This window comes from Coregonus clupeaformis, unplaced genomic scaffold (genome assembly GCF_020615455.1).
Source record: "Coregonus clupeaformis isolate EN_2021a unplaced genomic scaffold, ASM2061545v1 scaf4599, whole genome shotgun sequence".
Lineage (NCBI taxonomy): Eukaryota > Metazoa > Chordata > Actinopteri > Salmoniformes > Salmonidae > Coregonus > Coregonus clupeaformis.
In genome coordinates, this window is record NW_025538053.1 from 6,121 (window position 1) to 18,260 (window position 12,140).

Below are 12,140 nucleotides of genomic sequence, written 5' to 3' on the forward strand. Positions count from 1 at the left end.
GTTGCTCTGCAATTTGATGTTGCATATTCATTAAATGTGAAATCAAAATCAGGGAAAGATGTTATCAATATAATTTCTGAAATATTCCATTTTAATTGACAGGAATAATGATGACATGCTATGAAAGAGTAAATGCAAAGGTGGAATAAATGCTGAAATGGGACAAATCTCTCCACAATCATTCAGAATTTCTGTGTAACATTTAATAGTTCATGTTTTATCTATTTAGGGTCTGATTTCTTGAATATTGGATATGTTTCTTGTCAATGAGGAAGACAAACTGAGTGAAGAGCCATTTTATTGCAGTGTAACAATTTATAATGTTGTAAAGATAAATATCAAGTTGATAGTGTAAATAAGAAAAGTGCATGACAGGATTTTTCACAACTTTAACAAGATCGGTATTCAGTACTCAGCTTAAGAAATTGATATTTCACATTACTAGGAATGTTTAAGTTTGACACTGTACAGTTATTTCATATCCACCTCAAGGAATACGTTTTAGCTATCACCTACCTAAGAGAGAAAACACATCATAAGATATTACAATGATGTCTCTGACATAAGAATTTCCATGTGTACATTAATATAGAAGAACCAATGACCATTAGATTAAAAAACCTACCCGTGTTCTAGCGGTTACAGGGCCAAAGACCCTGGCACACATGTACGGAGTTGGCATGTGTTCAAATCTGACCCAGTGCCCTTCTGACTCACATCTCTCTCCATTTCCTGTGTTCTCGCCGTTGTTCTATCAACAATAAAATATGTAAGGAGTGGGACTGCCACACTCTTTAAAAAATGAAATATATAAAAAGAGCTCAATCCTCTGCAACTGTTGTGCCATGTGTTATGTTATTCATTACATATTGAAAAGGAAAATAAAACATCTTAGGGCTCAATTCAATCCATATCGCCGAAGTTCAGCGCAACTTCAATGTAAAGGTAATTTCCAATTGAGCCGGCATATGCAGCATTTACCGTGAATGCAGTCTCAGTGAGCGCGGGAACATTGCCTTTAAATTTCAAATCGTGCTATAGCGCTGAACTTCGGTGAATGTGGATTAAAACGAGCCCAAAATACTAACAAAAAAGATAGCCCTAAACCTAAACCCAATTCAATAAATCACTAGCCCCAATTCAATAAATCACAGAAATACAGTAGGTAGAGCATGTGAGAATGTTAGCAAGTCACAAAATATCTGTTGTCTTCAGTGCAAGACATTGGTATGGACCCCTGTGGATTTTAGGAGTACTCAATTAGGAATTCAGGATAAATCTGATGTTTCTCAAACACAACAAAAATGGATGGGTTGTGTTGTGAGTCGACACAGCTGTCGTAGAGGACCATGCTGGTGCCTTTCTGAGGGGGACGACGGTAATTGTCATGTCCCTTGGTGAACTCTCCAACCAAGACCAGAGCCACAAACATGATCTTCTGGCTCCTGCTCTGAGACTTGATGTAGTTGTTGGAGAATGAGGCATCTCTAGCAAAGTAGCTCCCTGGAAAATAACAATGACAGCGCGTTAGAGACATTTCAAAGGTCTAGCAGAAACATTTGCTTTTGTGTGACTATTGATATAGCAATAGAGAGATTTACCTTGACCATAAGGTGTTCCATTGACACCGCAGGTCCTCCAGTCAAAGTTCTGTTCACAGATGGCATCTATGATAGACTCATCTGTGCCGTGAAACAAGTTTCTCTCGTAAACCGGTTTCCCTCCATTCTTCTTCATCATCTGTTCCTTCTGCCTAACCACAAACACACAAAACAATACAGTAAAAGGGATAGTTCAGCGATTTTAAATATTAAGATATGTTTGTTTCCTTACCTTGAAAGCAGTCTATGGACAAGGAGTGGCTGCAATCCATACATTTGGTTTTGTTAAACTAGCCACTGCCAACAAATGCTTATACAGTAAAACCTCAAAGATACGAACCTCAGAGTTGCAGACTGACCGGTCAACAAACAGGAAATATCAAACCAGGACATTACATTTTGCAAGTTTGAAATGTCATGCCTAAATAATCTCTTAGCTCTTTACACTGGTGGGAATTGGCCTATATGTATAGGGCTAAATGTAAATGTTTCTTACAGAAGAAATATGACAAGCATATGCATAACCATGGTAGCGATTGAAAGACAACAGTTTGGAGTTGATGGGAAAATTATTAGCCCAAAAGGTCAAGACACAACAGGGTGGCAGGTAGCCTCGAGGTTAGAGTGTTGGGCCAGTAACCGAAAGGTTGCTGTTTCAAATATCGGTAGGGACCCTGGCCGTGACCCCACTCACTGCAAATACTCTGGATACGTTCAGTAACATAACAATATTCCTGGGAAATGTGGGTAGGTGCAACATAAGAAAAAAATGACAAGGGTTTGAGTGAGAGGACTAACTGGTGTTTCCAAGTGGCCACACACCTCTCCAAAATGTGGACAGTTCCTAAGTCATTTCAAGAAACTTTTATGACTCAAAGAAGAGTCTTCAACAATAAGGTGCTTTGTTTAGCTCTCCTAGCTGTGCCGTTGAGGAACAGCAAGCACACTTGTAGTTGTTTTCTTTGGAATACCCTGCAATCACACAATTTGGACTCACATTTGGACTCACAGGTGTTTGGCTTGCTTGTATGGCATCAAAGCCATATTTATTATAATCCTCAAAATACAATTTACAGCATTTCCCTCACTCAAATACAAAATGTGCAAAAGTTGCCCAATTAGTAGAAGGGATGAGGGCAACTTCTTGTCGTGTGAGATGCTCATGTTCAGAGTAGCTGTCAGTCAAAACCCGTACAGCGTAGAGTATGAGCGGTGCCCAATTTGACTGGAGCTCCAGCCCCCTCGCCCGCTCCAATTTCGCTCCAGTAGCGCTCACTTCTCTTCACGAGCTCAGGGCATACCCGGCCCAGCATGCATTTGTAGGCTACTTGTGTGCTGATATAGCCCCTTGCTGTCCTGGAGTTCGCAAAATATTTTAATAAAGAAACTGATAACACTCAGGTGCAAAATCAAGGTGACTTACAAAGATGAGGACCAAGAGCAAGAGAGTGCAGGGATTTAGTGTCCACAACTAAAGAATCATTGTGGAATCTGAAAAGACACGCATGCCGAAAGCATGTTGGTGTACTTACTAGCTAAGTGTGTCATTGTAGCAAAGTATTCAGAAACAAAAAAATCTGATCTCTTAAAAGTTTCGTATATTTTTAATTGATTTTGGCCCAATAGGCCTGCTGACATATTACCTCTTTCAAGGAGCTTTCCGTTTTGATAGGGTTATTTTGCCAAAAGACCTTTAGGCCTAACTATAGAAAAATAAAAACAACAACTATCCATCCCTGGCCAGCCTGGCAAGAGTGGCCCGAAGGGTGTTTAGCATCCCCAGTGGCTCTGCCAGTGTGGAGAGGGTATTCTCAAATCAAATGTTATTGGTCACATACACATATTTAGAAGATGTTATTGTGGGTATAGCGAAAGGCTTGTGTTCCTAGCTCTAACAGAGCAGTAGTATCTAACAATTCACAACAATACACAAATCTGAAAGTAAAATAATGGAATAAAGAAATATATAAATATTAGGACGAGCAATGTCGGCATGGCATTGACTAAAATACAGTAGACTAGAATACAGTATATACATATGAGATGAGTAAAGCAGTATGTAAACATTATTAAAGTGACTAGTATTCCATTATTAAAGTGGCCTGCGATTCCATGTCTATGTATATAGGGCAGCAGCCTCTAAGATGCAGGGTTGAGTAGCCAGGTGGTAGCCGGCTAGTGATGGCTATTTAATAGTCTGATGGCCTTGAGATAGAAGCTGTTTTTCAGTCTCTCGCCTTCTGACCTCGCCTTCTGGATGATAGTGGGGTGAACAGGCCGTGGCTCGGGTGGTTGATGTCCTTGATTATCGTTTTGGCCTTCCTATGAAATCGGGTGCTGTAGGAATCCTGGAGGGTAGGCAGTGTGTCCCCGGTGATGCGTTGGTTTTACCCTCTGGAGAGCCCTGCGGTTGCGCGCGGTGCAGATGCCGTACCAGGCAGTGATACAGCCCGACAGGATGTGCTCAATTGTGCATCTGTAAAAGTTTGTGAGGGTCTTAGGGGCCAAGCCAAATTTCTTCAGCCTCCTGAGGTTGAAGAGGCGTAAGTGATGTGTACGCCGAGGAACTTGAAGCTTTCCACCTTCTCTACTGCGGTCCAGTTGATGTGGATAGGGGCGTGCTCCCTCTGCTGTTTCCCTTAGTCCACGATCAGGTCCTTCATTTTTTTTACATTGAGGGAGAGGTTATTTTCCTGGCACCACTCCGCCTGGGCCCTCACCTCCTCCCTGTAGGCTGTCTCGTCATTGTTGGTAATCAGGCCTACTAAAGTTGTGTCGTCTGCAAACTTGATGATTGAGTTGGAGGTGTGCGTGGCCACGCAGTCATGGGTGAACAGGGAGTACAGGAAGAGGCTGAGCACGCACCCTTGTGGGGCCCCTGTGTTGAGGATCAGCACAGTGGAGGTGTTGTTTCCTACCTTCATCACCCAGGAGTGGCCCGTCTCGATGTCCAGGACCCAGTTGCACAGGGCGGGGTTCAGACCCAGGGCCCCGAGCTTAATGATGAGCTTGGAGGGAACTATGGTGTTGAAGGCTGAGATATAGTCAATGAACAGCATTCTGACGTAGATATTCCTCTTGTCCAGATGGGATAGGGCAGTGTGCAGTGCGATGGCGATTGCATCGTCTATGGATCTATTGGGGCGGTAAGCAAATTGAAGTGGGTCTAGGGTGTCAGGTAAGGTGGAGGTGATATGATCCTTAACTAGCCTCTCAAAGCACTTCATGATGACAGAAGTGAGTGCTACGGGGCGATAGTCATTTAGTTCAGTTACCTTTGCTTTCTTGGGTACAGGAACAATGGTGGACATCTTGAAGCAAGTGGGGACAGCAGACTGGGATAGGGAGAGATTGAATATGTCCGTAAACACTCCAGCCAGCTGGTCTGAGCATGCTCTGAGGACGCGGCTAGGGATGCCGTCTGGGCCGGCAGCCTTGCGAGGATTAACACGCTTAAATGACTTACTCACATCGGCCACGGAGAACGAGAGCACACAGTCGGTGGCACTGTGTTATCCTCAAAACGTGCAAAGGTGTTTAGCTTGTCTGGGAGCAAGACGTCGGTGTCCGCGACGTAGCTGGTTTTCCCGTTGTAATCCATGATTGTCTGTAGACTCTGTCACAGCCGTCTGAGCCGTTGAATTGCGACTCCACTTGGTCTCTGTACTGACGTTTTGCCTTTTTGATTGCCTTACGGAGGGAATAACTGCACTGTTTGTATTCAACCATATTCCCAGTCACCTTCGCCATGGTTAAATGCGGTGGTTCGCTCAGTTTTGCGCGAATGCTGCCATCTATCCACGGTTTCTGGTTTGGGTAGGTTTTAATAGACACTGTGGGAACAACATCCCCTATACACTTCCTGATGAACTCAGTCACCGTGTCCAGTAAACGTCAATGTTATTCTCTGGCGACATGTAGCCTATTTGAAATGATGAGCGTCTTACTGTCACCTTTTCCATGTTGTTTATTAAAATAATTTTCATTCAAATCATATGTTTTGGTTTCAATGCTTCAAAACCAAATAGTAGGTCCAGGTAGTCACAAAAATAAATGGGTGTTGGTTAAATTGCTTGATTTTAATGAATGGAGTGAATTTGGATCAGCAGTTGTTTTTTTCTGTGAGCGAGGAACAGTTTTTAGCAGAGAGGGGTTGGAAAGGGACATTGAGCACCTGTGAGCGAATGAGAGGTACTTATTTTATTTATTTATTTTTAGGGGGTAGATATTTAATATTGCAGATAGATTTTCACTTCCATCAATGTAATTGTCTGCATCACTTAATCCTCTATATGTTTTTTTTTTCTCCCAAATATATATATATATATATATATATATATACAGTGGGAAAAAAAGTATTTAGTCAGCCACCAGTTAAGCAAGTTCTCCCACTTAAAAAAGATGGAGAGAGGCCTGTAATTTTCATCATAGGTACACGTCAACTATGACAGACAGAATGAGAAAAAAAATCCAGAAAATCACATCTGTAGGATTTTTTTAATGAATTTATTTGCAAATTATGGTGGAAAATAAGTATTTGGTCAATAACAAAAGTTTCTCAATACTTTGTTATATACCCTTTGTTGGCAATGACACAGGTCAAACGTTTTCTGTAAGTCTTCACAAGGTTTCACACACTGTTGCTGGTATTTTGGCCCATTCCTCCATGCATATCTCTCCTCTAGAGCAGTGATGTTTTGGGGCTGTCGCTGGGCAACACAGACTTTCAACTCCCTCCAAAGATTTTCTATGGGGTTGAGATCTGGAGACTGGCTAGGCCACTCCAGGACCTTGAAATGCTTCTTACGAAGCCACTCCTTCGTTGCCCGGGCGGTGTGTTTGGGATCATTGTCATCTGGAAAGACCCAGCCACGTTTCATCTTCAATGCCCTTGCTGATGGAAGGAGGGTTTCACTCAAAATCTCACGATACATGGCCCCATTCATTCTTTCCTTTACACGGATCAGTCGTCCTGGATCCCTTTGCAGAAAAACAGCCCCAAAGCATGATGTTTAACCCCATGCTTCACAGTAGGTATGGTGTTCTTTGGATGCAACTCAGCATTCTTTGTCCTCCAAACATGACGAGTTGAGTTTTTACCAAAAAGTTATATTTTGGTTTCATCTGACCATATGACATTCTCCCAATCCTCTTCTGGATCATCCAAATGCACTTCAGACGGGCCTGGACATGTACTGGCTTAAGCAGGGGGACACGTCTCGCACTGCAGGATTTGAGTCCCTGGCGGCGTAGTGTGTTACTGATGGTTGGCTTTGTTACTTTGGTCCCAGCTCTCTGCAGGTCATTCACTAGGTCCCCCCGTGTGGTTCTGGGATTTTTGCTCACCGTTCTTGTGATCATTTTGACCCCACGGGGTGAGATCTTGCGTGGAGCCCCAGATTGAGGGAGATTATCAGTGGTCTTGTATGTCTTCCATTTCCTAATAATTGCTCCCACAGTTGATTTCTTCAAACCAAGCTGCTTACCTATTGCAGATTCAGTCTTCCCAGCCTGGTGCAGGTCTACAATTTTGTTTTTGGTGTCCTTTGACAGCTCTTTGGTCTTGGCCATTGTGAAGTTTGGAGTGTGACTGTTTGAGGTTGTGGACAGGTGTATTTTATACTGATAACAAGTTCAAACAGGTGCCATTAATACAGGTAACGAGTGGAGGACAGAGGAGCCTCTGAAAGAAGAAGTTACAGGTCTGTGAGAGCCAGAAATCTTGCTTGTTTGTAGGTGACCAAATACTTATTTTCCACCATAATTTGCAAATAAATTCATTAAAAATCCTACAATGTGATTATCTGGATTTTTTTCCCTCAATTTGTCTTTCATAGTTGACGTGTACCTATGATGAAAATTACAGGCCTCTCTCATCTTTTTAAGTGGGAGAACTTGCACAATTGGTGGCTGACTAAATACTTTTTTCCCCCACTGTATATATATACACATACATACATACATACATACATACACATACATACAGTGGGGAGAACAAGTATTTGATACACTGCCGATTTTGCAGGTTTTCCTACTTACAAAGCATGTAGAGGTCTGTAATTTTTATCATGAGGTACACTTCAACTGTGAGAGACGGAATCTAAAATCCAGAAAATCACATTGTATGATTTTAAGTAATTCATTTGCATTTTATTGCATGACATAAGTATTTGATCACCTACCAACCAGTAAGAATTCGGTCTCACAGACGTGTTAGTTTTTCTTTAAGAAGCCTCCTGTTCTCCACTCATTACCTGTATTAACTGCACCTGTTTGAACTCGTTACCTGTATAAAAGATACCGTCCACACACTCAATCAAACAGACTCCAACCTCTCCACAATGGCCAAGACCAGAGAGCTGTGTAAGGGGACATCAGGGATAAAATTGTAGACCTGCACAAGGCTGGGATGGCTACAGGACAATGGGCAAGCAGCTTGGTGGAGAAGGCAACAACTGTTGGCACAATTATTAGAAAATGGAAGAAGTTCAAGATGACGGTCAATCACCCTCGGTCTGGGGGCTCCATGCAAGCTCTCACCTCGTGGGGCATCAATGATCATGAGGAAGGTGAGGATCAGCCCAGAACTACGGCAGGACCTGGTCAATGACCTGAAGAGAGCTGGGACCACAGTCTCAAAGAAAACCATTAGTAACACACTACGCCGTCATGATTAAAATCCTGCAGTGCACTGCAAGTCCCCTGCTCAAGCCAGCGCATGTCCAGGCCCGTCTGAAGTTTGCCAATGACCATCTGGATGATCCAGAGAAGGAATGGGAGAAGGTCATGTGGTCTGATGAGACAAAAATAGAGCTTTTGGGCTAAACTCCACTCGCCGTGTTTGGAGGAAGAAGAAGGATGAGTACAACCCCAAGAACACCATCCCAACCCGTGAAGCATGGAGGTGGAAACATCATTCTTTGGGGATACTTTTCTGCAAAGGGGACAGGACGACTGCACATTGAGGGGAGGATGGATGGGGCCATGTATCGCGAGATCTTGGCCAACAACCTCCTTCCCTCAGTAAGAGCATTGAAGATGGGTCGTGGGCTGGGTCTTCCAGCATGACAACGACCGAAATACACAGCCAGGGCAACTAAGGAGTGGCTCCGTAAGAGCATCTCAAGGTCCTGGAGTGGCCTAGCCAGTCTCCAGACCTGAACCCAATAGAAAATCTTTGGAGGGAGCTGAAAGTCTGTATTGCCCAGCGACAGCCCCGAAACCTGAAGGATCTGGAGAAGGTCTGTATGGAGGAGTGGGCCAAAATCCCTGCTGCAGTGTGTGCAAACCTGGTCAAGACCTACAGGAAAAGTATGATCTCTGTAATTGCAAACAAAGGTTTCTGTACCAAATATTAAGTTCTACTTTTCTGATGTAGCAAATACTTATGTCATGCAATAAAATGCAAATTAATTACTTTAAAATCATACAATGTGATTTTCTGGATTTCTGTTTTAGATTCCGTCTCTCACAGTTGAAGTGTACCTATGATAAAAATTATAGACCTCTAAATGCTTTGTAAGTAGGAAAACCTGCAAAATCGGCAGTGTATCAAATACTTGTTCTCCCCACTGTATATATACATACATATCCTTTAAAAAAATATATTTCCCTTTGTTATTTTCCAACCCCACCACCCCTTCCCTAATTGGAGTGAACTAGTGAACAACAATGCTTAGGCCTCTACTTCCAGCTGATACATACTATATACATTTTATGGACACAGTCAATTTTACAATAAATCTATTTTGTTTGTTTTTACTCCTGAACTTCCTCTACCCTCAACCTCTCTGATCATTTTCATGATGTCCATTCGGTTTGCTTCTATATGCCATTTCTTTCTAACTGTGCTCTTTCACAAAAGCGCTCAACCTATAACCTATATACTTATTATGGACACAGTATGCTTACATTATTAGTTATCTTGTTGTTATTAGTTGTTGTTAGTTGTTATTAGTCCCAGCCTTCAACTCCATTCAACACCACCCATCTATCTCTCAACACCATCCATATTGGATTTCTATTTGCCATATATTTTCAACTGTACTGTGATGTTTTACAAAAGTTCTGAACCTTTCTATTCTCATTGTTTCTACAGATTGTAAATTGAAAATAAAAATGTTTGCTAAAAGTATTATTATATTATTGATCGATTGACTATGGCTTTTCAGATCACCCAGTAATGCTATCCATGAGGGTTAGCTCCAGGTAAATATTGCAATCCTTTAGCCATTCCTGGACCTGTGTCCAAAAACAAGCTACAAATGGACAGTACCAAAACAAATGATCTAATGATTCTGTCTCTTCGCAGCAAAATCTGCAGAGCTGGGAAGATTGTATCCCCCATATAAATAACATTCTATTGGTAGCAAGAATTTATAATTTAATTTGAAAAATTATACGTTTTGAATCCGGCGTTGTTTTGCATATCAGTTCATAAACACTATGCCATGGGATCGGTACATCAAAAATCTCTTCCCAACTATTTTGCAATCTATATTGGATGGCTGTCAATCCTTTGGTCCTTAAATGAAACTGGTATACTTTTTTATTTATTACAGTTTTCTTTAACCAATTATGTTATTTAATGCAAGGCTGACAGACAAGTTCCTTACCTTTTCCCCCTTCCACTTTCCTCTTCCATTTTTGCGGTAATTTTGGGTAGAGCAGACATTTCCATATGTTTTTGTTAGCTGCATGTGCGACATAACTCCACCAGTCCTACCGATGATATAATTTACGAAGATTATACCTTTTTTAAACATTCTGTCAAAAAAAAAAGGTTTTTTATCAATTAGTATATTTGAGTTTAACCACAATATTTGTTGCATTATTTGTTCTGTAGTTTCTGGAGGATTAAATTGAAACCGCAACCAACTTTCTATGGTTTGTTTTAGAAATAGTGATAATTGGGAGATTATTTACTTTTCAAATAACTGAAAGTGAGAGGTTGTAATCTGAATAAAGGGAAAAAGGCCATTCTTGAACATTGGTTGAGACAATCTTACTAATTTGCTAGAGAACCTGTTCGGATTTAAGAATAACTTTTGTATGACTGAATCTTTTAGTGATAGGTCTAATGCTTTAATATTTAATAATTTCTGTCCTCCGAATTCATATTCATTATATAAATAGGCCCGTTTAATATTCTATATAATTAAAAAAACTGTTTGCTAGGCGTAGGCAAGACCATAAGCAAATAGGTAAACTGGGATAATACTAAAGAGTTCATCAGGGTGATTTTTCCTGAGTCGCGCAGTGGTCTAAGGCACTGCATCGCAGTGCTAGCTGTGCCACTAGAGATCCTGGTTCGTATCCAGGCTCTGTCGTAGCCGGCCGCGACCGGGAGACCCATGGGGTGGTGCACAATTGGCCCAGCGTCGTCCAGGGTAGGGGAGGGAATGGCCGGCAGGGCTGTAGCTCAGTTGGTAGAGCATGGTGTTTGCAACGCCAGGGTTGTGGGTTCGTTTCCCACAGGGGGCCAGTATGTAATGTAATTTTTCCACAAATTAACAGGTAACTTTCTATTACAATTTATTGGAGTGAGATCATTTATTTCATTTGGGATATGTATTCCGAGTATATCCACATCACCATCAGACCATTTTATTGGTTATTTTTTGTATTTTTTAGTGATCCAATACGTAATATAGTACATTTATCATAATTTGGTTGTAATCCAGAGAGGTTAGAAAATGTATCCAGATCCTCTATGAGGCTGTGGAGGGATTCAAGTTGTGGATTTAAAAGAAAATCATCAGCGTACAATGACACCTTTGTTTTTAAGCCCTGGATTTCTAATCCCTTGATATTATTGTTGGATCTGATTTTAATAGCTAACATCTCGATGGCCATAATAAATAGATATGCCGATAGTGGACAACCTTGTTTCACTCCTCTTGAAAGTTTAAAACTTTCTGAGAAATAGCCATTATTTACTATTTTACACATAGGGTTACTATACATGATTTTAACCCATTTTATAAGAGATTCTCCAAAATGGAAATGTTCCAGGCATTTAAATATTGTCACGAACCGGCTCAAGTTCGTAACAAAAGGGAGACACGTGGAGACAAGGAGTACTCAAAGTATATATTTATTAATTAAAGTAACTAACTGAAATAACAATGGGGTGTGTAATCAGTAATCAGTAGTGTAAGTGAGTGTTTGCTTGCATAAATGTAATATAGAAAAGTGTTGATAAGTGCCAAAGCAAACAACCCAAAAAAAAGGCCACAAACATATCACAACCAAAATCAAAGTATCTGCCTGGAGAGAGTCTCCCTAATGAATGTGGAAGAGGTCCATTTATCCTGGGACACACCCGGCCCAGGTGTTTCCCATGTAGCTAACGACCCTCCCAACTCCGCCCACCGACATCCTAACAAGGAAACAAGAACAAAGAGAGAATACGGCAGACAGAGTGGGAGGGTCGTCACAATATAAACCCCAGTCGTACTTTATCAAATGCCTTTTCAAAGTCTGCTATGTATAGGCAGGCCTGGTTTCCCAGATTTTTCATAGTGTTCTATTGTTTCC

The 12,140-nt window shown here is 41.4% G+C and overlaps 1 protein-coding gene across 1 annotated transcript; it reads right to left on the reverse strand.

Annotated features, from left to right (window-relative positions):
• Positions 1 to 281: 281 nt before the first annotated feature.
• LOC123490747 (protein mono-ADP-ribosyltransferase PARP12-like) lies at positions 282 to 2,645 on the reverse strand. The gene is made up of 3 exons (XM_045220618.1): positions 2,611 to 2,645; positions 1,602 to 1,753; positions 282 to 1,503 (listed from the first exon to the last, which is right to left on the reverse strand). Exons 1-3 carry the CDS (start codon positions 2,643 to 2,645, stop codon positions 1,247 to 1,249), a joined length of 444 nt encoding a protein of 147 aa, XP_045076553.1. The 3' UTR covers positions 282 to 1,246.
• Positions 2,646 to 12,140: the final 9,495 nt, after the last annotated feature.